Genomic DNA, 26422 nt, shown 5'->3' with positions numbered 1-26422 from the left:
GGAAACTGCAGGGATACGCATCGGGTTTTGGTGGGAAGATGGTTTGTGTAGTAGTTCGTAAACCCCCCTGCGCTGTGCAGTCTGGGCTCACTGGTCTGGCAGCAAGAACCACAGCGAAGTGGAAATACAGGATGTGTCAGTGACAGCACCGCTCCCGCAGGTATGGCCAGGTGAAATGAAAGGGAGAATCAGGCTAACAACTATTTTTAAAACACGCAACTGCTGTTTGCTTGATGATTTATTAAGGATTGACGTCTAAACAGCTTGCTATATTTATTCCAAAAATACGAGTTTAGGGCAAAACTTGATATCTGCCTCATTCTGGCCCTCCTAAAGTCAACTTTCTTTTCAGTTCAGGGTGTCATTGTGCTGTCCCCTAGAGAGCTTGCAGGCAATAATGAAAATGGTATTTGAGAAGCTTGAAAAGAATAATCACCAGTAGCTCCGTATCATCTGTTTGTGGATAATTCACTACTGCAGAGCAGGCTGAATTACCACCAAGGTCCTTGCTACACTTCTAACTTACATTCCTGTAGAAGAATTTATATATGTGTATATATTTCCCTTCCTGTTTGCATTTTTTAACTTGGTTTAACTTCTTTTGAGTTGGGAAGGATTCAAAACTCTGTGACCAAGAATTCCAGTTCCAGCCATCAGGAGCTGTATTAATAGTCCCATCTAGCACAATCTGCTGCAGGACTTCTGCTGATTTGGGCAGCAGAACCTGAGAAGCAACTTTTACACACTTATTTTGCTCCGTATTTACTGTTCACGTAGGAGCAATCCAAAATGCAAAGCCAAACTGTTATTTAAACCAGCTGGAATCTTTAAATGGTCATCATAATCACAATTGTTTGGGTCGTGCCATAGGATTGGTTTGTTAATAATACAGAAATATTTATGACACTGCAAAACTTGCATGTGAAGGCACACAAGGTGAAATCTTTACCATGCAAAGGCTCTACCAGTGTCTAGGTCACCCACAAAACCGACAGACAGCGCTGACCGAAGGCAGTTGCCTTTCTCAGACAGACTTCTAATCTTAACTGAAGGAGCTACAGATTCAAAGGCCAATCAGCCTCACTACATCAGGCTGACAGAGTCATTATACTTTAATATATCATTTTATTGATGGAACCTGCCAGTTTGGGAATGCGTGAGTGCTTCTGCTCCTACTGGAAGGACAAGTAGGATGAGCTTGCTTCAGAACCTCTAGTCCTACGCTATGTCTCAATCTGCGGAGAAGCAGGTTGTTACCAGCATTTGGGAGGTAGCTTTCTCAGCGTGCCCCAAGCCCATGACTAACCAGTGCTCCTTAATTAGCAAATTAAATGTCAGCCTTGTGGCTGTGGAAGCCTGTGACAGCAGGAGGAAAACTGGTTATGTGTGAGCTATTGGCACGGCTAAACAGGAGCTTCAAAAGCAGTGGGGAGCTACGATTGGGCTGAGTTCAGCCTGAAGCTCTGAATGCTTTCAGGACAGAGATGGGATCAAAAGCTACGTTAGTTTCAGGGTTAGGATTACATTCAACTCTCATAGAAACCATTGCGCAAGTGGATCAAAGGGTTTTCTTGCTGGCCATCAAACAGAGCTTCAGAGGGCCTTCAGAGCGAGTCACCCAACTAAATCAAGGTCTTGAACTGATATGGGTGTAGACCCTTAAGTGATGTTTCTAAGCAGAAACCAGCTTTAAAAGCATCCTGGTAAATACCGAAATCAGAAAAGACACTGGATTAGGAATCCACCGAGATTAGAAAGGGCATTTTATTTGCAGTTCCCTTACAGGCTGCAAAGACAAGAGGAGCCAACAGAGATCTCTGAGATGTCTGTGAGGCCACTAAACAGAGCCAGCCTGCCTAACAGGCTTGCCAATCTGTATCATAAAGATGAGCTAACCTATGCTAACTGCCCACAGCCCAGGATAAATCGCTAGTCATCCATTTGCAAAGAATTATTTCTGTCCTCTTAATTAACTGGTATGTGGTCACAGAGCTGTGTTTTGGTGCTGAAACACAGATGCCAGCCAGTCACATAGGACCCATCGAGGTGGTCCTGCACACACAAATTTTCCAGCATCTTCATGTACCTAGGCGAGCCTTTCTTGGCAGACACAAACTAACTCATGTGCCTTGACCTATTTTCTTTAGCCTGTTACACTTCTGTCCTAGATAAAAGGGGTAGCACCAGGGACTAATGTGTGGCTACAGTTGTAAGTGTACAAAAATAACCCATCAGAGCTTGCTTGGTCTCCTCCCTTTGCCTCACTCTCTCCCTTCTCACACTTTCTCTTGTGACATCCAGGGGAACAGCAAACACAATAGATTTTACAGCCCACCCAATGGAGCCAGAGGAAGAAGCCCTCTGCCTTAAACTTACTCTACATTTAGGGGAGAAAAAATTAGCCAAGGAACACACAAAGATGAAGGGTAATACCGTTAAGAGATATAAAGTAGAATGGGAAATAACACAAACACAATTTTCAGGATGTCTAAAAGGTGATAGAATCTTTAGTTATAAGATCTATACCAATTATTCCTAGAGGATCTCCTTAGATCAATTAGTTCTGTATCTAGGGCTTTTCCCAGGCATTTCTTGGGGTTTGAAAATTTGGTTTTAAAGGCTGTTCCCTTAGAAAAGTTTTAACATGGTAAAGCAGGGCAAGGGTGGGGACTCGCCCCTTCTGCTCTGCTCTGCTCTTGTGAGACCCCACCTGGAGTCCTGTGTCCAGTTCTGGAATCTCTCATGTAAGAAGGATGTCGAACTGTTGGAGTGGGTCCAGGGGAGGCCACAGAGATGATGCCAGGGCTGGAGCACCTCCCGCACAAGGCCAGGCTGAGAGAGTTGGGCTTGTTCAGCCTGACAGCTGCGTGGAGACCTTAGAGCAGCTTCCAGTACTGAAAGGGGCTCTAGGAAAGCCGGGAAGGGGCATTTTACAAGGGCCTGGAGTGACAGGACGATGGGAAATGGCTTTAAATGAGCTTGAGTTAATGAGCTCATTGTTTAGGTTGAATAGAAAAGAGCGATTCCATCCCATGAAATACTGTCAAGTTCTAAAATGAAGGTGAAGGCAAGAACGTTCAGTGACTGGTACTTAAAACACTGAACAGCCTTTTTGGTGGGTGGTTTGCCCTGACAATCTGACAGGAATGGAAGCCTTTTACGCTCAAGGACAGTGTAAGCTCCTGGGGATTCTGAAAAAGTGGCTAAAATGTGGAGCTGGTAGGAATGAAGAAAGGGAAATGCTGGCCATGACTGGTTTTGGCAAGATAATCCCAAAGGTAAGAGATTTTCCTAATTAAGATGTTATCAAAGTAGTAAATTAGTTCAGTGAAATGTATTCATATCAACATCCAAATGTCTAATTTCCTCCCATCAGTCTAAGTGTAAAGGAGTTACACATATTTTTTAGAGTAAATCAGAAAAGATTTCTACATCTTTTTGAACTTCATTTATGGTCTATATGTAAAAATGAATTCCATATAAAAATAACCAAACAATGAATTGATTCTTTTAATAAGCAAACAGAGCAAAAGCTTTTGGCTACTTTAAAAATAAAGATTAAACAAGATAAAGTTAGGAGTAACTTTGGAGTTGAAGCAAAATGATTCTGTGCGTTCTTTGTACTGAAATACTCAAAGAGAAGACAGCTGAACCCCTGACCTTTCAGTCTGGGTGCTTACTGAGGAATAAAATAAAAACATTAAACACTAAACACAGTTTAGGTCGATCTGGGACATTCTTTGACTCTGCAGCATAACAAAAATGATATTTTTTTTCCTCTGGTTGTGTGTGTGTGTGTATTCCAGGATGTCACCTCTGCTTCTAGAAACACTTAGATTATCATTTTTCTTCTCATTCTTGAAGCCCTGCTTTTCAGATCCTTTCAGCTGCGCCCCAACCATTGATAGATGCATCTATCCCAGTAAATAAATCCCAGCAGTATCGCTTTCTCTGCTGACACACGCAATAGCGTGTAACAAACTGAGTTATGAGGGTAGTTTTCATCCCATCAACACTATCAATGTGTCACGGATACAGAAATTATAAAGCTTTACTCTGTCAAATGATAAGGCGTTATCATGGAAACCTCCTTTCTCCCTTCCTTCCTCCCTCTCCTCTCTTCCTCCCTTCCCTTCCTTCTTTCCCTCTCCTCTCCTCTCCTCTCCTCTCCCTCTCCTCTCCCTCTCCTCTCCCTCTCCTCTCCCTCTCCTCCTGCCTTCCCTTCCTTCCTCCCCTCCCTTCCTTCCTTCCTTCCTCTCCTCTCTTCCTTCCTTCCTTCCCCTCCTGTCGTCCTCCCTTCCCTTCCTTCTTTCCCCTTCCTTCCTCTCCTCTCTTCCTGCCTTCCCTTCCTTCCTCCCTTCCCTTCCTTCCTTCCCATTCCTTCCTCTCTTCTCTTCCTCCCTTCCCTTCCTTCCCCTTCCTCTCCTCTCTTCCTCCCTTCCCCTCCTTCCTCCCTCCCCTTCCTCCCTCTCCTTTATTCCTCTCCTTCCTTCCTTCCCTTCCTTCCTCCCTCCCCGAGGCCCCGCCCCCTCGCTCCACTCAGCCAATCGCGTTGGGCGGCTCTCCCCGCGGCCCCGCCCCTTCTTTCCCTTCATCCAGTCACGTCGCTTGGCTCCCCCTGGCCCCGCCCCTCCTGCTCCCCTCATCAAATCGCGTCAGGCTCTTCTCCCCGAGGCCCCGCCCCCGTTCCCCACATCCAATCGCGTCTCTCGGCTCCCCCTGGCCCCGCCCCCTCAGTTCCTTTCGTCCAATCGCGTCTCTCGGCTCTCGCCTTTGCCCCGCCCCCTCAGTTCCCTTCGTCCAATCGCGTCTCTCGGCTCCCCCCGGGCCCGCCCCGTGGTTCCGGCTCCCGCGCGGTGCGGCGGCGGCGCGGGGCGCGATGGAGTCTCTGGCGCGGGAGATCCGCGGCTTCTCGCGGTCCCGGCTGCGGCCGCAGCGCACCCGCGTCACGGCGCTGAGCGGCAGGACCGTCATCGAGACGTGGCGCGGCGCATGCCTGCAGCAGGAGGAGGCGGGGGCCCTGCCCGGCGGCGGCTTCGTGCGGGACCTCAGCGCCGACCTGCAGGTCGGGGTGGTGAAGCCCTGGCTGCTGCTGGGTGAGTGCGGCCGGGGGGCCGGGCCCTGCGCCGGGGGCTGCGGCCGCCAACCCGCTCCCTCTCTCCCCAGGCTCGCAGGATGCCGCTCACGACCTGGAGACCATGAGGAGGCACAAGGTAACGGGACCCGGCCTTAAGGAGCCCTTGGTTGATCCCACGGCCATCAGGCCCCGCCTTGATTGAGCCCACGGCCACACAGAAACCCTTGGTAGATTACACAGCCGCCCCAAACCCTGCTTTGATTGATACCACGCCGATCAAACCCCCCTTGATAGATCCCACGGCCATTGAAACCCCCCTTGATAGATCCTACAGCCATCGAAACCCCCCTTGATTGATCCCACGGCCATCGAAACCCCCCGTGATTGATCCCACGGCCATCGAAACCCCCCTTGATTGATCCCACGGCCATCAAACCCCCCCTTGATTGATCCCACGGCCATCAAACCCCCTCTTGATAGATCCTGCAGCCATCAAAACCCCCCCTTGATAGATCCCACAGCCATCAAACCCCCCCTTGATAGATCCCACGGCCATCAAAGCCCCCCTTGATAGATCCCACAGCTGTCAACATCCCTTTGATTGATCCCATGGCCATCCAACCCCCTCCTTTATTGATCCATGGCCATTGAAACCCCCTTGATTGATCCCACAATGGCTGCCTAGAGGCAGCAGTCCATAAGGCTGGAATTCTCAGGAAATGCGCTTGCCAGTGGAGTCCTTTTTTAAGTTAAAGAATCTGAAATACTCTCAAGTCACTCTAAGCAAAATTACATGATGTGTGTGCTTTTAAAAGCAGCCAAGCTGCTGCGGCTCCGTTTGCAGAGGGATGGGAGCCTGCGAGCTTCGCCAGCAGCTCAAATGCTTGGCTGCAAGATTAATAGTTGCTTGGAACTGGGTTCTGGAATGGTGAGGGCGGGGAGGCCCTGGCCCAGGCTGCCCGGAGCAGTGGTGGTCACTCCATCCCTGGAGGGGTTCAAGGCCAGGCTGGATGGGGTTTGGAGCCCCTGATCCAGTGGGAGATGGGTGGGACTGGGTGGGCTTTGAGGTCCCTTCCAACCCAAACCATTCTATGATTGAGCTCATCCTCTCAGAAAGAAGAAAATTGAAATTTCATAGAATCATTAAGATGGGAAAAGACCTCTAAGATCATCTTGTACAACCATCAAGACGCTACCAAATTCATCACGTATTTTAACAGGCAGATAAGTTGCTCTTGGAGAAAAGCACACCATAGGGAGACTGTTTATGTAAAACTGAGCAACACAGTTGTGAGAGTTACAGTCTGTGTGTGCCTAAAGAATAATCCACCTTTGCTGCTGCTGAGTTTTGCTTGCTGTCTTCAGAAAATGCCTTTTTCTTTCCCCTTTTTTTTGACGTAGGTCACTCATGTTCTGAACGTGGCGTATGGAGTCCAAAACATCTTCCTTGATGACTTCATATACAAGACTATTCCTATTCTGGACCTCCCAGAAACCGATATTGCCTCCTATTTCCCAGAATGTTTTGAATTTATTGAGAAAGCCAAGACCCAGGTACAGTATATCAGTAATTAATGCTACTAGTTATCTTGTTTAGATTATTTATTACCCTATTTCAAATCTAAAGTAGCTTCTTTTGTCAAAAGAAAGTACGGTACCAAATGAATAGCTTTGCCATTGCCTTTTCTTCATTTTAAATAGAGAATCCAAGAAATTTCTAAGCATTCCTAGAGCCAGGGCTGTGCTGTTAGTCCCCATTTCCTCCAGTTATGTGTTTATTTAGAATGACTGTTCTGCATGTTTAGCAAAATGCTTCTTTAATGAAGCTGCAACAGTATCTGACTTTAGATAAAGAAATCTCGTTGTATTTCCAAGTCGCCTTGTGGGATGGAGGGAAGAAAAGGAGAAACGCTTTTCTTTCTATAACTTATTCTTCAGGGATGTTTTATAGGATTATCAGCAAGCCTCATGGGGCTTTTAGAGATATGTGTGGGTGGTCAGCAGCCCTCTGCTGTTCTTGTGCTTTTCCTTGAGCATCCACTGAAGAACCAACACATTGGGCTAGGAATCCACATACGATTACATACCAAAGCTGCCAGAGAAAGTATCAGCAGTCTGGGGGCCAACGAGTGATTTTAGCTGCCAATGAAATCCTGACAAAGACATGAGATAGGGAAGAGTGTGAAGGGACTCCTGAGTTGGCTGACCTGCCTGTAACCAAGACCATCCTGACCTCCGCTGAAATCAAGCGTCCCGTGTCATTTCTGACACCCATTGCTTTGATACCAGCACCGTGACTTCACAACGAAACCTTATTGTGAGTTTTTCCAGCATATCTACCATATTCATTATTTAGGTAGATTGGGATAAAAGAAGATTATAATCTTGCCCCAGCTTTCTTTGTGTCACACAGTGTTCTTTCCTTCTCTCATTTATCATTTACGAGCTATGTGATACACATTGTCACTTAACAATCTTCTCAAAGTTTCTGGTTACGGTTTCCACTTAGTTTCTAAATGAAGAGCTTATGATAAATTGTACTGTGATAAGTGCTCTTCTGTTTAAGTAATCCCAGAGAGATACTGCTCTTTGATCTCCCAACTTCTCCTTTTGTCACCTCTCTGGTGAGAGGGCAGGTTATATGAGAAATTATTACTAGAATGGGGTTAACTTAATGAAGGTCCTTGAGAGCAGCTGAATTGGAGAAGGCAAAGAAAGCCTGAGCTGCTCAGTAAGTCCCTGCCAGCCGGTACTTGTAACGGGACTGACTTTTCTCAAATGCTTCCTTGTTGAAGAGGTGCCAGGCTGAGACCGGCAGAATGACTCGCGCAAGTTAACACAACCAGATTATGGCATTTCTTCCACAAGGATAATACACTCGCTTTCTTACTACCTTGCCTTATTATTTAAACTGGAAGATTTTTGGAGCAGGAACCATTTTCTTGTGTTTGTTAATATACCGGATAATTGTGACTCTCAGGCCTGTAACTTGAGCCACGAGACTCTCAGAAAGGAGCCCTGGTGATCGTAAGGTCTTTTTTTCCTTTGGGTAATAAGCTCATGGAATAATTTCTGCCTGTTAAAGGCAGACAGAGCAGACTGTTTATACCTGGAATGCATTTGTTTAGCCTCGAGAATCCCAGCACATTGTGACCTGTTTCACTATCCTTATTCGGAACATGGAGACGCTACGGGTTTAGGGTTTGTTTTATGAAAGCGGCCTTTGGCAGGCAGTTTGGACTGAGCCTTCTCCAGGTCATGGTCTGACCTACAAATGTGACATCATTACAAAGCCTGGGCCTTGCAAACATCACCTAAGCCACACTGGATTGTCTAGTCTTTGTGTTAATCTGTGCCTGTTATTTCTTAATGGAACTTCAAGTGTCTTTAAAAAGAGTCATTCAGGTGACTCACAGGCTGTGTGGGAAATGTTTAAGTAGGATAGAAGCATTAATTTTATAGATAATTCAGGAGGAGCCTGAATTTAACCCTAGATGAAACATTTACGAATTCATGGGAGATTTGATAGTTTTGGATTTTGCACCAAAAAGGGTTACGGGACCTTTGTTATACGAGCCGTGCCAGCTGCTGCCGTGGAACTTGTAGTGTGATAGAGAGGTGGGGATTCGTGCAAATCACACAACATCCTTTCTGATGTGTCTGTACCTGTGCATGATCAATGCCTACCCACAGTCTTCACTGAAGAACTCCAGGGAATGCAAGAAGCCTGCGTCTGAAACTACAAGATGCTCCAACATGCCTCTGTGCTCAGCTCTTTGCCACCTTGCTGTGTCTTTAAACTGTTAGCAAGATGCAGTCAAGTTCCTTTCCACATTGCAAATAGAATCTGGTTTAAAATGGCACCCGATTAGAGCAGACAGCTTAGCATCCCAGGCATCTGTGATTTGGTTTTTACTTGAGGGCACTGCTGCAAGGTCTTGGGGAAAGGGACAGAAGAATGGGGGTTTAGTTCTAAGGTACAGATTGTATTCAATAACTTGGATGTGGCTTTGGTTAGAAAAATGTTTAATTTTCATTCAATTAGATATATATCTGTGTTTGGACTTGTTTATATAAATCTTTTCTTTGAGCTCAGCAGGGAGCTTTTAATAAGTCTTAATAGATTGTAACGTAAAGTTCCCACGACTCATTGCTGTCTCCTTGATGATCGTCCCGACTGATGTTTCGTTTGTGTCTTGAAGGATGGGGTGGTACTGGTCCACTGTAACGCAGGAGTCTCCCGTGCAGCGGCTGTAGTCACTGGTTTTCTAATGAATTCAGAAGGACTGAGTTTTGCTAAAGCCTTTTCCTTGGTGAAAATTGCAAGGCCTGCGGCTTGTCCGAATCCTGGCTTCATGGAGCAGCTTCGCAAGTACCAGGAACAGACCGTAAAGGCAAATGGAAGCATAAATGATCACGACTGATCAGTAGGGAGAAGTGAAACCACCTGGTTTGACTCTATAGTAAGAGGTGTCGGGTGTACGTCAGTCTGTCATTTCGCAATCCCCTTTCTCATCTGCGTTTTAAAGGCCTTACATGTTTTTTCTTTACCCCTCTGGCCCCCTTTTTTTTCAACGTGTAGTCTAAAGGCCAAAGGGTATTCCACTGACTACAGAGATGACTGCCCAGGAACAAGCTCTTCCTAGAGCTATAATAAAAAGATACAGTTCAATTTTCCTTGGAATATTAGAAAAAAAATAAATTATCTTTTAATTGAATCCTCAAGAGAATGCAGGCAATAGAGACAGGAAATAAAATAACTGACATTAATTGCCCTGTTTAGTACTAAACCAAATCTATGCATTCTAGTGGGTTGCAAAATCTAGATAATAAAATGTTCATATAACAAAGTACTTGGTACTGGATTTTAAAATTATATTGCAACTGAAGAGGATTTTATGCAATTTGTGGGCTAGCCAGCCATTAAATATTTTTTGAAATTTAAACAGCTAGTCTTTTTGAGGATGCTCAGAATGTACAGGACATTTTAATGCTTCGTATCTTTCTACTGTTTCCCATCAAGTAGCGATTGAAGTGCACTAGCGTGTTTTCAAAGTGCTGGAACCAGGCCGTCAGTATGTTTTGTAGCTCATTTCAGTGGAGATAGGAGAAATGTTTATGACAACCTCTCACTAACTCACTGCAGCTGCCTTGCCTTTGCGTTCAGCCCTCATCTGCTGCCCCCTCACACTCCATTCCACATCATGTATAAAGAACAGGCATCGCAGGTTGTGTAACTGTGACCCTCCTGGCAGATCTGGAGCTGGAGTAACTGTCTTCACGTGGCATGTTAAACCCAAACAAACTGCAGATTTTAGTAGTGTTTTTGTGGCCTTCATGCCATTTCTTAATGGTTTGATATATTAATATGCAACAAAATAAAAAGAACATTGTGTTTGCATACATTTCATTAAAAGAGACTGGAAGTGTTTGGTTTCAAGAATTGATATGATATTCTTATATATTCTTATTATATTCTTACTTAAGCACTTCACTGACTGTGAGCTACACTGTGTCTTGTTGTCATGGCATTTCCATTTTAGAGGTGGTTGGATTTGCGTGCATTCGATCTGGGGCATGATGGGGTGTACAGGAAAGCTGGAGAGGGACTCCTGGTCAGGGAGTGTAGGGACAGGACCAGGGGAATGGTTTTCAGCGGAAAGAGGGGAGATTGAGATGAGATCTTAGGCAGAAATGTTTCCCTGTGAGGGTGGGGAGGCCCTGGCCCAGGTTGCCCAGAGCAGGGGTGGCTGCCCCATCCCTGGAGGGGTTCAAGGCCAGGTTGGATGGGGCTTGGAGCCCCTGATCCAGTGGGAGGTGTCCCTGCCCATGGCAGGGGTGGGACTGGATGGGCTTTGAGGTCTCTTCCGACCCAAACCATTCCATGATTGCACTCATCCTCTCAGAAATTATTTCATGATTCTTTTCAAAAGCTGAATAATTTTATGCTTTCAGTCACTTCAGCGATGTTCCACAAAGCTGCAGGAGGTGCTTTTAGGAATGGTGCCTCATCTACCTGTCCAGTAATGAATAGTTTGCTCATGGCCAGTGTTGAAGTTGGAAAAACGATCTGTGTGAGTTTGCAGGATAACTAGTCTGCCCCTGAGGCTGTTATTTGAATGCTGAAGAAGGCAAAAAGTGAATATGTAGTATTGTATATATAATATAATATATAGAAATAATCTTATAAAATGAAATAATATCTGTATGTGCAGATGCTTTTAGAAAAGACAAAGCAGATTGCTTCTTGGTGAAGTATAAAATTGGTTAAGTCACCTTCCCTGGAGGTGTTTAAGGCACGGGTGGACGAGGTGCTAAGGGACATGGTTTAGTGTTTGATAGGAATGGTTGGACTCGATGATCCGGTGGGTCTCTTCCAACCTGGTTATTCTATGATTCTATGAAAATGGAACTAGATGGGCTTTGAGGTCCCTTCTATCCCAAATCATTCTGTCGTTCTATGATGAACAGCCGTGTCCCTGGGTGAATCCCTGTCCCCGGTCAATCCCTATCACCTGGGTGAATCCCTGTCCCTGAGTTAATCCCTGTCCCCTGGGTGAATCCTTATCACCTGGGTGAATCCCTGTCCCTGGGTGAATCCCTGTCCCCTGGTGAATCCCTGTCCCCTGAGTGAATCCCTGTCCCCTGGTGAATCCCTGTCCCTGAGTGAATCCCTGTCCCCTGGTGAATCCCTGTCCCCTGAGTGAATCCCTGTCCCTGAGTGAATCCCTGTCCCTGGGTGAATCCCTGTCCCCTGGGTGAATCCCTGTCCCTGAGTGAATCCCTGTCCCCTGGTGAATCCCTGTCCCCTGGTGGATCCCTGTCCCTGAGTTAATCCCTGTCCCCTGGTGAATCCCTGTCCCTGAGTGAATCCCTGTCCCTGAGTGAATCCCTGTCCCCTAGCGAACCCCTGTCCCCGGGTGAGTCCCTGTCCCTTGGTAGATCCCTTTGCCCTGGGGAGTCCCCGTTCCTTTCCCCAGACGGGTCCCTTTCTCTCTCTGGGGGCCGGAGCGCGGCAGCCCCGCCCTCAGCCCAGGCCCCGCCCCCTACCCTGAGGCCCCGCCCCCACCGAGGCCGCCAAGCGCCCCTCAGCACAAGCCCCGCCCCCACCCCGCTCCGTTCCCGCCCAGCCGGGGCCCCGCCCCCGGCCCTGCCGGAAGTGACGCGGCGGTTCCGGTCTGTTTGAAGGCGGCGGGCGGAGCGGCCCGTCGCGCTTCCCGCTTCCCGCCGGCCGCGCGCGGCCCTCGCCATGGACCCGCCCGCAGGTGAGCGCCGGCAGCGCCGCCTCACGGAACCGCGGGACCCCGCAGCCCACCCGGTGCCACCCCTGCCACGGGCAGGGACACCTCCCGCTGGGTCAGGGGCTCCCAGCCCCATCCAGCCTGGCCTGGAACCCCTCCAGGGATGGGGCAGCCACCCCTGCTGTGCACAGCCAACGCCTTCCTACCCTCATAGTGAAGACTTCCCTCCTAATTTCTAATCTGAACCTTCTCCCTTCCGTTTTAAAGCTATTCCCCTCATCCTGTCCCTGCTCTCCCTGATCCAGAGCCCCTCCCCAGCTTTCCTGGAGCCCCTTTCAGTACTTGGAAGCTGTTCTAAGGCCTCCCCGCAGCCTTCTCTTCTCCAGGCTGAGCACAGAGGTTGTGGGAGAAGCTGAGGGACCTGGGGCTGTTCAGCCTGGAGAAGAGGAGGCTGAAGGGGGTCTCTTTTCCCCAATAACAAGTGATAGGATAAAAGGAAATGGCCTCAAGTTGCGCCAGGACAAGTTTAGGCTGGATGTTAAGAAAGTTTTCTTCATTGAAAGGCTTTTCCAGCGCTGGCAGAGGCTGCCCAGGGAGGTAGTGGAGTCCCCATCCCTGGAGGAATTTAATAGTCTGGCAGATGAGGTGCTCAGGGGTCTGGTTTAGCGGTGGGCAGGTATGGTTGGACTTGAACAGGAAGGTCTTTTCCAGCCAAGCATTTCTAAGATTCAGTTTCAAACTGCCGAAGTCTCTTTAGCTGGAACTGCCTTAGTCACCCCAGCATGTTTTACGTTTCTTTAGTCAAAGCACTGTTTAAGCAATGGAAAAGTCTGGGTCGCTTCCCTTCTCCCATGTTTTTAAATTTTGTTTTTATTGCCACAGGAGCTGAGCCGATGACTCTTGGCTCCCCAACATCTCCAAAGTCAGGAGCTGGCGCTCAGTTTCTTCCTGGATTCCTAATGGGTGATCTACCTGCGCCGGCAACTCCGCAGCCGCGGGCTTTAAGCGGCCCTTCAGTTGGTGTAATGGAAATGAGGTCTCCGCTCCTTGCAGGTCAGAATTGAAATGCTGAAGTGTAAAAGTTTGGTTTTTCTTATCACTCTGCGTGACTGTTGAAGACTTGAGTTCTTGCAGATTTATAATTTGCACTGAGTGACCTCAAGTAATTGAATAAATGGTGAACGCAAGTGTATTCTGTGGAGTTTGGCTAACTTGCAGAGATGATGGATGGAGAAAAACTAAAAAATGCTCCTTAATTAGTATCTAGTGGTTCTATTTGCACTCTGCTCTTTGTGGTTACTGGGCTGGTGCCATGACTTTTCCTAACTGTCGTGCTCTTCTTCCCAGTCACCTAATTGACCTGACTAGAATAAGTCCTTGCCCATGGTTCTAGGGTGTTGGTATTATATGTCCGTGTTCTATGAGTGAGCAGTTACAGCTTCATTGATTTATTTCATGCCGGGGATGATCTTGGCTTTTGTATTAAATCAGTTTGCTAAATAATTAAATGTTTTATGTTGTTAATGTGGGAGTTGTTTTGAAGGAGAAATTGAGGGTCTAAGTACTGCAGGATAATTCTTAGTGTTCCTTTCTTTCACTTTCAGGCCTGTTGGTCTCCTGCTTTTGCTTTTGTCTTTAAATACAAGCCTCTCAGGAAGCATTTCTGAAATGGAAAAGAATCATGTGAATTCAACCTAGTTATTTTTAAAGGGTGGTGTTACAGACCATCCCTCCTAGACAAGGGGAATCTGTAAGACACTAACACAGGCCTTCCTCGGTCAGTGGGAGACACATTTAAACTGAAAACTTTGATGGGAGAGTGTCTTGTATAATATACACTGTTAGCAATTCTGAATGTTAAACCATTCAGATAGGAGTCTTGAGGCTCTGAATTTAGGATTGAAAAAGCTTGATTTCCAGATGTTTTGCAAATGAAAACTGTTAAATCAAACTGCTTTTTTGGGGGTTAAACCCATACAGACCTTTCAAAGGCAAGTCAGGATATTTCAGTCCATTTAATTGTGTTCATAGAATCATAGAATAACCAGGTTGGAAGAGACCCACCGGATCATCGAGTCCAACCATTCCTATCAAACACTAAACCATGCCCCTTAGCACCTCAAGGTTGTTATACTAAAAGTCTTAAAGTTTACACAATGAGAGAGTAGCTGCCTTTACTCCATCCCGCCGAAGTGCAAGCTAGTCCTGCTCTCAAGAGCTTGTGTTTGTCAGTAGTATGGAATTATATGGGAAGAAAAGGAATTTGGATGATGAGAATATGACAGCATGTGCAATGTCTGTGTGCGCATGGTTTTTTAGCACGTAGTATGTCTCAAGTCTTAAAACCCTTGTTTTTGCATCTCTGCTGCAGGAAGGTTAGCCTCTGAAGCAGTTCATTACTAACCTGCCTTAAATAGGAGGATATAGCTATAATTGATAAAAAGAGTGAGTGCGTGTAGGGAGTGAGTATACTGAGTTAAACAGAGATCTAAAAGCATAGGTGATACTTGTATAAGGAAGTTGTTTCTGATACCCTATTAATATTCCTACATAGAACGTTCACACCTGAACAGTTTGTTTGGCCAGCTGGTTTTGCCAACCCCAGTGAAACAATCTGCGTTCTTTCATGGTTGGATTTACTGTTGAAGTTTCAAGATCGAGTAGCAGTGGTGTAAAATGAAAAGTTTCTTCATGCTTCATGTGTCCTTTTGATTGCAGGAGGGTCTCCCCCACAGCCTGTAGTCCCTACGCATAAAGATAAAAGTGGCGCTCCACCCGTTAGAAGCATATATGATGAGATACCTAGTCCTGGGCTTGGATCCTCACCTCTAACCTCAAGGAGACCAGTAAGTGGCTAGTTCTTAGCCGATGTGAGGTGGCTCTGTGCTTCAGTGTGTTCTGTAACTCTGTTGTATAAACTGCTGTAGCAGAATGCCTGCTGAGCCTTCCGATCGTGCTGTTGCTGAGTCCAGGTGTTTGGTGTGCCTGTTCCTGTGCAGTCTGAGCGAGAGCTGCAGGTGTAGAGCTGTCTCCTGTCGTTACTATTTTTTTGATATGTGAATCACATCTCTGCTATGCTTTGTACATGACAAGTGTGGACTTACTACAGCTTTTCACCTTCTTGTGGTTTTATTGGGCTGCAGATTGTCAGAAGTACCCAAATATGTGTTAGCTTCTCTTTTAGTGGGCAATAGAGGCACTTACTCCGCACAGAATTCATTCTATTTCAGTAAAATAGCTAACCAAAATTTGGACAGGGAGGTGGGGTTAATCAAGGGTAACAGTACAATTTCTAGAAGGTCATGCTAACTGTAAACTCTGCCACTTCCTCAGCTGAGCAGTCAAGTGTTAATAGGTTCTTCTTCAGCGAATGTGATTGTTTTGATGCAAAGTGAAGGCCTTTCTCTGTATGAACAGTTGTTTTATCAATTGTTGCCTTCTGAAAAGTTAATCCTGAAGGTTCAGATTCTCTAGAAAGGACGGAATCCAATACTGCCTTAAACAGCCTGATTTAACAAAAAAAAGAGCTCCTATCCGAACACACGTTACTGAGTCTAAAGGTGCTCCACATAATTTGGTGTTGTATTTAAGAAATGCCACAATTCAGATGAAAAATACACTAAAATTGTTTTGGGTGTTGAAATCCTTCTGTGTTACTAAGAAAATAACTTAGCAGCTAAAACTTGAAGTACAACTCCCTTCGGTGCGGTAGTTGAGAGGGAAAGTAAGTCTAGTGGTGGACAAAACAAGTGTGAGTTATGCTTCTGCAATTTCTAAGCCCTTTAGACAGTCAAAATCGGGTGCTGGTCACTTAAAATAGTGGCATCCTTTCGTTCAGCATGCACGCAGATGTGGGAATTGCTGTAATGCAGCAACAGGGAAATGCTGATTTCGAAGAAGTTCAGCTATAAGGTTTCTGACTATTGATACCGAAAGCTGCTTAGTGTGATGAAGCAGGTGATTGGTGTTAGGTCATGGATTTTTCAGTGCCTGTTAGCTAAAGCTCACACTAAGCCTAACTAAGCTTCCTTTTCATAAACCAGGATCTTTCTTGCTAGGTGATAAAATACCTTAGGCAGACCCTGAATCCTGTTGTTTGTGGTGCTTCCCTTCCGTAGTTTGCTCTGCACTCCCAATACCATCTCCGATACTTTTGTTTAAGCCTCTGATCAGGAGAGTTGACTGCCATTTCCTCTGAGTCTTAGTAGTCAGCTGGAAATTCTGTAATGTAATGGTTGATGCTTACTGATTGTCCAGGCTATATGCCAGCTTGTGTGCTAGAGTGTAAAAACATCATCAAAAACCTTTTCATTCATGACTATTAATAACCTTGTATTAAATATAGATGTAAATGTCTGTTCTTACTCTTAAGAGAAACTTAAGGTGAACTGTTAATGTTTCATCTGATGCTTAAGTTACCTGAAAATGATCTCATTTGATCTGAGAAGCGTACCTGTAAGAATAATTTGTAACTCTCTGTATTTTAATGCAGGCCAGCTTTTCTCTAACACAGAGCCCGTTGGCTGGAGTTATGCCGTCAACCCCTGGAACAGGTAGACGTCCTGTCAAAATACATAATCTCCTTCCTTATAGCTTTCCTCAACGCACAGAAATCACCACTGTTCAGGCTATAGCAACTCCTTGTTTGTTTCTGAAGGAGTTGCATCTCTGTAGCTTTTCTAAGGGTTTGTGGATGTGAACCGGAAATCCTTTTCCACTCAGAATGATTGAATTTCAAGCCAATTTACTTATTCCTTAGTCAAAATCTGTTGTTGAACTGAGTGCAGAGGTGGTTGTGCTTGAGTGGAACGGCTGAGATTGATGGGTCTCCTTCCATCTTCATAAGGTTTCCTGTCTTGGGTATGGACTTGTATCTTCTGGCTAAGCTTAACCCTGCTGTCTTTTTCCTGTTTGCCTTCTGCTTTAAGCTGATGGTGGCAGAGGTCAAGGAGAAAGCTAGTTTGCTGGTCTTAAAACTTACTGGCATCAGGTTTGGGTTGACATAGTCTGTGTGTGCAAGTAAATCTCCATCAGACAATTACATATACAAGCGAAATGCTTGGTACTGAATTTATTCTTTTGCTGTAGGCTCTTAAGCTGATCTGTCTTGCAAAAGCAATTTGTTAAACAATGCCATTTCAATTTAACAGCTTCATGTGTGTTCAGTCCTGCAAGCATTGGGCAGCCTAGGAAGACAACTCTATCTCCTGCTCAGCTAGATCCTTTCTATACCCAGGGTGAATCCCTGACTTCAGAAGATCAACTTGATGACACGTGGGTGACTGTATTTGGGTAAGCTGATTTCCATGGTGTTAGAAGAAACACAGATGAAGTCTTTGCAACATGTGGAAAGAAATATTTGAGTGTTGCTGTTGTCTGGCGTTCCATGTTTTTTTGGGAAATACAGCTGTGGTTAAAGCCAGCAAGTGTGTGTGTTTTTTTTGAAGCGCCGTAACTTCAGCTACGTATAAATTTTTGCAAGTTAGAAGAGCAGTGTCCTCCCACTGAGGAGTGTGGTGAAGTAATAATGCCCAGGAGATAATGTTCCTGAAGTCACTGCTTCTAAAAAGGCTTTAACACACTTGGATTGCTAAAAGCCCTTCCTAGAGTTGTATTTTAGCAGCAGAATTCTTAAACTACTAATTTTTTTTACATTTTCTGTCTTTCAGATTTCCTCAAGCATCAGCTTCCTACGTTCTTCTGCAGTTTGCTCAGTATGGGAACATATTAAAGCATGTGGTATGTCTTAGTTTGAGACCTGTTTCTGAAACCTTTCTGGCTCATTCTTTAAGAGGCTGAATGTCACAGCTCTCACTTGATCTCACACAGATGTCCAACACGGGAAACTGGATGCATATTCGATACCAGTCCAAGCTTCAAGCTCGGAAAGCCTTAAGCAAAGACGGAAGGATTTTTGGAGAATCTATCATGATTGGTGTCAAGCCGTGCATAGATAAAGTATGTAAATGGCTGATTTTATTAGATACAAGGTGCTTGGATTCTTCACTTCCTTTTTATTTTCCCTGACCTCTCTATTTTGCCTTTTGAATGGCAAAGCATGGATAGTTCTGTTATGTAAGGTATAACAGCCTTTACCAATATCAGTTTTTCTTAAGGGTTTAACAGTTTCCTGCTAAGAAAGATCATTATGGGAAACCTTTGTGTTCTTGGGACGAAAGGATGCGCAGAGCTATATTACTGTGTAAGATGTGAAGTGAAACCATTCATACAAATGTTTCCCAGGCTGGAATTTGTGTCACTCAAGGGCTGCATTAGGGATGTGATGGCAAATTAAGGCTATTATTTCTCCTGATTGTTGCTTTTTTTTTTTATGTGACTATTTATCTCATTCTAGCTTTGCAGTTTATCATAGTACATTAGACTGAAAATTTGTTAGCAAGACAGTCCTGATCTTGTTCTCCCACCTGACCTCACAAAACCATGTCCCTTGTTAAGTCCTGGTTGGGGTAGGCATGGCTCTATTTCAGTCTCATTAATTCTTGCAGCCCTTTACACTGGATACTGTACGTTAGCTTCAGCAAGCAACAGGCATTCCTTTGTAGTTCACAGGTGATTTTTCTTGGTCTCCTCTAAGGATAAGTGATGCTAAAGAGTAATACAAGCTTTCGAACGTGAACCATTCTGAGAAGGCAGCCTTAGAAACTGAGCTTGCAGTTACTTCAGTTTTTCAGTTCAAAACATTTCTTATACTGATGAAAATTGAGAAACCAAGGTACTTCAGAGCCCCTTTTCTCTGGGGGCTTCTGGTGGCAGGGCTTCGAGTCTCCTCTTGCCTTATTTACTGATTTGGTGTCCAGTTTGTATCAGTGACTGAACTGCCCATCAGCTGAAACTCTCGAGGTAGTGATCTGAGACATTTGTCAAGCATCTGGTCTTTGTTGCTTTTGGATTCTTATCTGTTTTGTGGATAGTGTCTGCTTTCAAATATCCATCAGTAAACTCATACACATTAACCTGTATTTTTGGAGGCAAGAGATATTTCTGGAGGTCAGGCCATTGAGGGCTTAGCATTAGTCTGTCAAACTCTCCCTTGCGATTGAAAACTAGATAAGATGGGTTTGATGTCAGTGTTTGGGCTGCTGATTTAAAAGTAGCGGGTAGGTCATAGAATCATTTGGTTAGAAAAGACCTCGATCGTAGATTCCAACCGTACTTGTCCACTACTAAACTAGATCCTTGAGCACCTCATCTACCGGTCTTTTAAACCCCTCCAGGGATGGTGACACGATCATCTCCCAGGGCAGCCTCTCCCAGTGCCTGAGAACCCTTTCTGTGAAGAAGTTTTTCCTGATGTCGAATCTGAACCTGCCCTGGCGCAACTTGAGGCTATTTTCTGTCATTCTCTCACCTGTCACCTGGGAGAAGAGCCCAGCACCCACCCTCACTACAGCCTCCTTTCTGAGAGATGTAGATGGTGATAAGGTCTCTCCTCAGCCTCCTCTTATCCAGGCTAAACAGCCCCAGGTCCCTCAGCCACTCCTCATAACCCTTGTTCTCCAGCCCCTTCCCTGGCTTTGTTTTCTTCTCATGATGCACTTCAGCTCCTTGATGTCCTTCTTGTAGCAAGGGGCCCAAAACTGAACCCAGGATTCGAGGTGTGGCCTCACCAATACAGTTCCATGGGTTCCCCTTGTACTGAGCAGAATTTCTGCTGTCTTTAGGATAAATACTGTGCTCTGCTGAGTCTAAATGCTGCAAACTGTGGCTCCCCAGGCTGGTTGTCATTTCCCATCTTATTTTGAATGGGTTCCTGTGGAACTCGTGGTCTCCATCAAGTCACTTGCAGGTTTTTCCAGCCTGCATGCATTCCTTCCCAAAGATAAGCTTCCAAAATGGAGGCTTCTCACTCCTTTTCTAGTGTTTGCTGTGGGGATTGAGTCAAACTCCTTGGCAAGGTGAATGCGAATTGATGAAGACTGGCAGATGCTCCTGTATGGATCAGGGAAAATAGTGTAGTAGGATTTAGGAAGAGCATGTTATGGGGCCTGACCCTGAAAAAAGTTACTAGTTTGTTGCATATCTTTAACAATTTGTTTTCTCTGTACTGTTTCAAACTTGGCTGATACTTAGTACGCTCAGTTGAAGGGGTTGCCAGCTTTCAGTACCTTGCTGTGTGTAATCCAACATGCAAATGATTGCAGTGAGGAAAAGGCTTGGTGGTGCTATGTGCTTGTGTGCTCTGTGCTGACAATTCACCTGTGGTCTTTGCTTACTTTGAGATGTGAACGAATTTCATCAAACAATTCTAGATAATAAAGGTTGGGATACTGCTTTTTGCTACTTGTTTACGTTATATTAACCCTCTTCTTTTTAAGAGTGTGATGGAGAACTTCGAAAGAGGCTCTACGTCCCCCATGTCTTCAGTCTTCACTCCTCCTACAAAATCTGCTGGCACACCAGTACAACCTGCAAATAATACGACAAGGATTTCTACCATGAGGCCTCTCGCAACAGCGTATAAGGCTTCCAGTAGTGACTATCAGGTACTTTAAGGGAGGCGGAAGCGCGTGTTTATTTGTGCTATCTCCACGTCATTGTGTGAGGCTGTACACACATTAATGTGACCCTAGCCTTTATCTTGTCATTTCTCTAACGATGTGTGTCAAGTACAAACTATCTGTGCAGTCTCTAATAATAGTAATAAAAAGCAATAAATTAATGACTTGTTGCTTTTCCGGAGTCTAAGGCCATGTTTTGAAAATCTTTCAAACAATTTCTGTCAAAATATAGGAAAAGGAAGAAAAAAATAATCCCTGGGCAGTGCAAAAAGCATTAACTGTGTTGACTGACTGTCTTTATTTTCTCTCTCTTCCCATTTCCCCCTGCCTTCTAGGTGGTTTCTGACAGACAAACTCCTAGGAAAGATGAAAGTATTGTATCGAAAGCAATGGAATATGTGTTTGGCTGGTAACACACGGGAGGACTTAACACGCTGAGTTGGTCAGGGCTTGCAATGTGCTGCTGGCATCCGTGGTTAGTTGTATAACTATTGGTGGCAGTATTTTAACTTACATCTCGCCCGTTACGCCTTCAGTTAATTCAGCACACGTGTAGCTTCCACTCTTAAGCGATGGCAGTGTATGTGTGGGTTTAAAAACGGTGTAAGTGTAAATGTAAGCGCTTTTCCTATGTGTGCTCCGGTTGCATGGCTGTGGAATAAATATCAACACTGACTTTTTTTCCCCTCTGTAATTACTTTGTGTGAATTACTTGTGTGAGCTGGAAACATGTTAAATGGCAGCTTGGTTTACCGGTGCCTTTAATTTTACTGTTATTTCTGGAGAGCGGATGGGCTACTTGCGGGCAGAACACTATGCACGGCTGGGTCCCTGGGGCAGGGACTTTTCTTATTATATGTGGTTTTAATTTTTTTATTCGGATACATTGCTGTTTTGTAATTATCTCTGATGCCATGTTCTGAATGTCACAGCAACTTTTTAACTCTTTTGTTTTGTTAATAAAGTCAATGAAGTCAAGTTTTTCTTAAGTTGTTTTGTAACCAAATATGAGTTTTGTTAGGAAAAACTGTTTGCAGTGCTGCCTAGTGTTTGTCAAAGTGTGACCAGCAGAGCAGATGGTGCTGGGTTTTACTAAAGTGGTATCAACCAGTGTTAAACTGGATAACATTTGTGTTGCCTCCATGAGGTTTATACAGCAGTGTGTGTTTCTCACGTAACAAACTATAGCCTTCTAAGCTATCAAGTGTTGAGTTGGAATAGCTGAATAAAAGATGCAATGTGTCAGTGACTAGAGCTGCTTTCAGTTCAAGACCCTGTGAAGTAATCTCTAAAGTATTGACTGAATTATGATTTTTATTTTAAATTGAATTTCCCCTTGAAGTTTTCTGTTGGAGACAAGCCTCTCGAGTCATCACATGTCATGTGAGCGTGCATTCTTCAAGATCAAGGTCTCTTTCAACCGGGAAGAGAGCAGTTTTCTTCAACACCTGGGAAACTACATGCAACAAATTCTTTTTTGGTGTAGTGGCTGTGTTAATGTGGGCCAACATTAGGATCTTGGTTTGGATTAGTGGTGTGCGTGTCAGGGTAATATTGAGTCATATCCATTTCCATGCGCTTCACGCTGCGCTGTGGTTTTGGAGCTCTTCACCTGCACTTCTCTGATGAAATGAGATTGATAGGTTAGTCCAGGAGCACACCTCATGTCCAGCTCATGCTAATGTGCGTCCAGTTCACGGGATTAAGCTAGAGAAATGCAGACTGAAATCCTCAAAGCACTTAAAGGCAATTTGGATTTCTGCTTTTGGGCACTTTATAGTTCCTTGTATCTTTTGCAACCAACCTATGTGCAAACAGATTCAGAGATTTTTGAGATGCCTTTTACCCTATTTGCTGGCTGATGCTTTTGGAATATTGGTTGCTGTTCATCCGTTTGCTTTTGATCAAAGAGTTCCTTAAAGGTAACTAACAGCCAAATGTGTTTTCTCAGAATACAATTAGCTTTTTCATGGTGAAAAATACTTGTCACACAGGTGACTTCGGAAAGAAAACAGGTAGTTCAGCTAAATTCTTGTTTTCCTAGTTGCTTTGCACAATATGCTTCTGGTGCACTTCAGACTTGTAACTGCGTACAGGGTTTAGTGTAGTGAAGTGATGAAAACTGAATTTGGATCGTGGAAGTCTGAAGCTAAATACGTCTGGAAGGAGTTGGAGCCCAAGTCAGTAGTTTGACCTGTTTTACCAATAAGTACTAGATTTAAAACTGTGCTAATTTCTTCCCCTTACTATTTCATTTACCTCAGTCTCTTGTTTCTCACAGCTTTAGGAATGATTTTACTAATAGTTCACTGTGGCTTCCTGTAGAGTAAAAGCACTTGGGAGTAGTGGATGTCATTTACTTTGCTCTGGAGGTGGTAAATAGGATGAGAAGGAAGTTTAGAGCATATAAATCTGTGTATTTCTGGGCACCATTGTTAAGAAATTGTTTTCATGTGGTTCTGTTGGTAAGCCAGGGTGTTCCAGCATTATTTAAACACTGGTGTCAGTGCTTTGAGCTTATAAAGCATGAGAAGGTGACAGTCCCACACTGCCCAGAGCACTGCACAGCTTTGTTGTGATGTGTTCCTGATAATGTAACTTGATTATATGAGGGCACGGGGGTGGAAGGGCCAAGGAAATCAAGAAATATGCATGTCAGGAATCCCTGAAACACTTGTGAGCTCTTCAAGTTAAACTTTTCAAGGCTGGCTGCTGTGTTAGGTAGTGTTTTGATTAAAAATCCAGTTCTTCCCATTTTTGGTGGGGTACCTGCTTCTTGGCTGGAGGGAAAGCGTCTTTCCTACCTGTGTAGCCTGATGCGATTCACATGAAAACCAAAGTTACAGACTTGAGCCGGTGATGTGTGTGAAACTCAGTGATGAAAATCAGATCAGGTTTCAGCTCTATAGGGGGGGTTTGTAAGACTGGACTATTTTTTTCTCAGAGTTATGGGTTTAGTTTCAAATAATGCTGCCGTGAATACTTTCTTTCTGTTTGCCTCAATCACAAGCATGTTATTCAGGGATCAAATTACTTTCTCTCAGTATAGGGACCTGCACAGTTTTAGATTCTGGAGGGATTTCTCTTACTGTTGTAATCGTTTCACTATAAATTTAACAGTTTGGGTTTGTTTTGGGTTTTTTTTGGTGAAGACTTTTATAGCTTGAAGATGGTGTGTGTGTTTGTCTTCCCCTCCCAGCCCTCCTCAAGTTAACTTTCTAGTAAATCTCCAAGTAAGTGGTGTTTATTTGGATAATCTGTGTCCACCAACGTAAAATGAAGATCGAATAGGATGTTAATAGGATGTCAAATATCATGTCGAATAGGATGTCAAATATCATGTTAGGATACATGATATTTGCCTCTCATTTCAAGTTGTAGGTGTCTGCTTCCACCGTGTGGCGGTTCTTCAGAGCTTCAGTGAGAGGCTCAGCTGACACCAAAAGGAATATGGTATCTTTTATACCTGCATTAGGTGGTGCATAAACAGTACTGTGAGGAAATAGCAGTGCTGAGGTGGCTCCAACTTGAAGTGCTTTTATAATAAAAGAAGAACAAAAACGAGTTTACTAAATATCTTTGAATATTTATAGTTTGGGAGTATTTCAGACTTCAGCGTTGCTTCAATGAAATAGTTCTTAAACTTTATTTGAAGTCATGCCGGTATTCATTATCTCTATTTTGAGAAAGATAAATTAACCAAATTATATTTTTGCAGAATATGCCACAAAATGTTTTTCATGAAGAAAATTGCCTTTTCTTCTGATCATCTGAGAATGTGTGTCAAAATACATGACTTGCAACAGTTTTCTTTGATTACAGTAGCTGACTAGACTGCAGATGAGTCTGAGAATGTACTGCTAACTATGGCGATCAGGTATTTGATGATGAACGTTGCTGCTTTCTCATAAATATAGTAAGTTATTAAGTAGTTGAGTGAAACTGGTTTGCGAACAACTTGAAATCAGTTTGGTTTACTGGATTTCAGACTGCACAGGAGAAGGCTTTGGAAGAAACATTCTAGTGAAAATATCTTGAGCAAAAACGTTAAGTCCTATACTCTAAAATTACAGTATTGACTTAAAGATTTAGGGCCTATTAATAGCAGTGATATTGGATTGATTTTGGACTGTGGGTCCTATATCATTTACAAGAGAGAGAGGACTGAATCAAATAACTGGAACTCTGATAATGTGTTCGAAAAAAGAATTTGGAATGGCTTTGTGTGGGAGGGATAATCAGGATAGCTGCTGTTGTGTCAAACAAATGACCTTACGAAACTGAGTTGAGTAATCCCAACCATGGGTGCATCTGCCCCTTTGTAGAGTGATTATTTGAGTGATGTCATTTAGATTTATATTCTCTTTCATCAGATGATGGCAGTGTAAGCTCTTCTTTTGCTTCTGCATCACCATGAGCACAGGTGAGACCTTGTTCTTCAGTGGACTGAGTGCTTTCCCAGCATCCCTCCTTGGGTGAGCGTGTTACAGCAAACCAAAACAAATTTGAACCCCTGAGGCAGAGTAACAGGGAGGTTATCTGCTGTCAGCTTGCAAATTGTATCAAGCTGGCAAAAGAAAGGAATAGTCTGTTTGTTTTGGTGGTTCTGTGGTGATAATCTGGTTTTAGGATTATGATCGTCCTCTACTGGAAGATATCTCTGCCCGTGACAGGGCAATTGGAACTGGATGAACTTTACAGTCCCTTCTAATCCAAACCATTCTATGATTCTGTGATAATCTGTTTTTATATTAGCAAAACTGATGAAACATCCACAGTATCTCTCGTGTTTGAAATATAAAATGTACTGTGTTATTTTGAAATGGGAAATCTGATTTTGGCCTAAATCGGAAGTCAGGTATTTGATTAATTTATCATTGATTGCAGTTTCCACCTGTAAATCCTTCCCTACCAGACACACTTTAACTGGAGAAAGGTGCTAACCAGTCTGTCAGGTTGTCCCGTGTCATGTAGTGCAGTTGAACACCTCATTCCTTAATTGTCTGTCCTTCTTTTAGAACTGGAAGGAGAAGTCTTCTGTTCATGGAAATGCAAGGTAAGCTTACCAAAGTGAAGTCCTGTCTGGGCAGTGGAGTATCTAGGTGTGACTTATCCCAGTTGCCTACCCCACTATTCAATGGAAAACTGATTGTATAGGTAAGGTAAGTCATCTTTTGTCTTTTAAATATGTATATTCTATCTGCAGTGCAAAAATTGTCCCTCACCCTCATGTGGGAGTTAGTGCCCTGCTTCGTGTGCTAAGAAAGCTTGAAGCAAAAGAACCAGAGCAAATGGAAGAGAAAAAAAATTAGAAAAAAAAGAGGAGCGAGGTGATTGTGGGACTACTGGAGTTCAGGAGGAAGGCTGTCATGGGGGGCCAGCAGGCTGCCCACCCAGTGCTGGTTCTGCTAGCTCCACAGGATGGTTTTGGTTGTTAAACGGCCATGTTCTTGAGTCTTGTGGTGTAAATTCACTGAGGGTTTTCTTCTAATATGTTCTTGTATTAATAAAACCTTTGGGGTATTTTATACCTTAATGCTACTGAACAGAGCTGCTGAGTTACTGCTCAACTGTGTCCCTGGTTC

At 44.3% G+C, this 26422-nt stretch overlaps 2 protein-coding genes across 3 annotated transcripts in view; both read left to right on the top strand.

Moving 5' to 3' along the window:
* Nucleotides 1-4840: 4840 nt before the first annotated feature.
* DUSP19 (dual specificity phosphatase 19) overlaps nt 4841-26422 on the top strand; it is a 501898-nt gene continuing 480316 nt past the window's right edge. The window contains exons 1-4 of one of the 2 annotated variants that reach the window (XR_011337703.1): nt 4841-5096; nt 5167-5213; nt 6479-6631; nt 9280-10397. Coding sequence is in view for 1 of the 2 variants with exons in the window: in XM_069860633.1 (XP_069716734.1) it covers nt 4880-5096; nt 5167-5213; nt 6479-6631; nt 9280-9501 (639 nt within the window). In the remaining variant the exon portion in view is untranslated. Of the gene's footprint in view, nt 5097-5166; nt 5214-6478; nt 6632-9279; nt 10503-26422 lie in introns of those variants that run through there. The other variant, XM_069860633.1, reaches the window with a different exon arrangement.
* On the top strand, nt 12253-21790 carry NUP35 (nucleoporin 35). The gene is made up of 9 exons (XM_069860623.1): nt 12253-12342; nt 13201-13371; nt 15037-15164; nt 16811-16871; nt 17469-17610; nt 17988-18057; nt 18148-18276; nt 20655-20822; nt 21173-21790. The coding sequence occupies exons 1-9, from the start codon at nt 12327-12329 to the stop codon at nt 21248-21250; spliced, it is 963 nt and encodes a 320-aa protein (XP_069716724.1). The 5' UTR covers nt 12253-12326; the 3' UTR covers nt 21251-21790.

This window comes from Phaenicophaeus curvirostris, chromosome 7 (assembly GCF_032191515.1).
Source record: "Phaenicophaeus curvirostris isolate KB17595 chromosome 7, BPBGC_Pcur_1.0, whole genome shotgun sequence".
In the NCBI taxonomy this organism is placed as follows: domain Eukaryota; kingdom Metazoa; phylum Chordata; class Aves; order Cuculiformes; family Cuculidae; genus Phaenicophaeus; species Phaenicophaeus curvirostris.
This window is presented reverse-complemented; position numbering and strand designations above follow the sequence as displayed.

Coding starts and splice junctions, on each gene's coding strand:
- NUP35 (XM_069860623.1), top strand. Junction 15,165..16,810: donor CTCTAACCTCAAGGAGACCA/GTAAGTGGCTAG, acceptor ATTTTAATGCAG/GCCAGCTTTTCTCTAACACA. Junction 18,058..18,147: donor GGAACATATTAAAGCATGTG/GTATGTCTTAGT, acceptor GATCTCACACAG/ATGTCCAACACGGGAAACTG.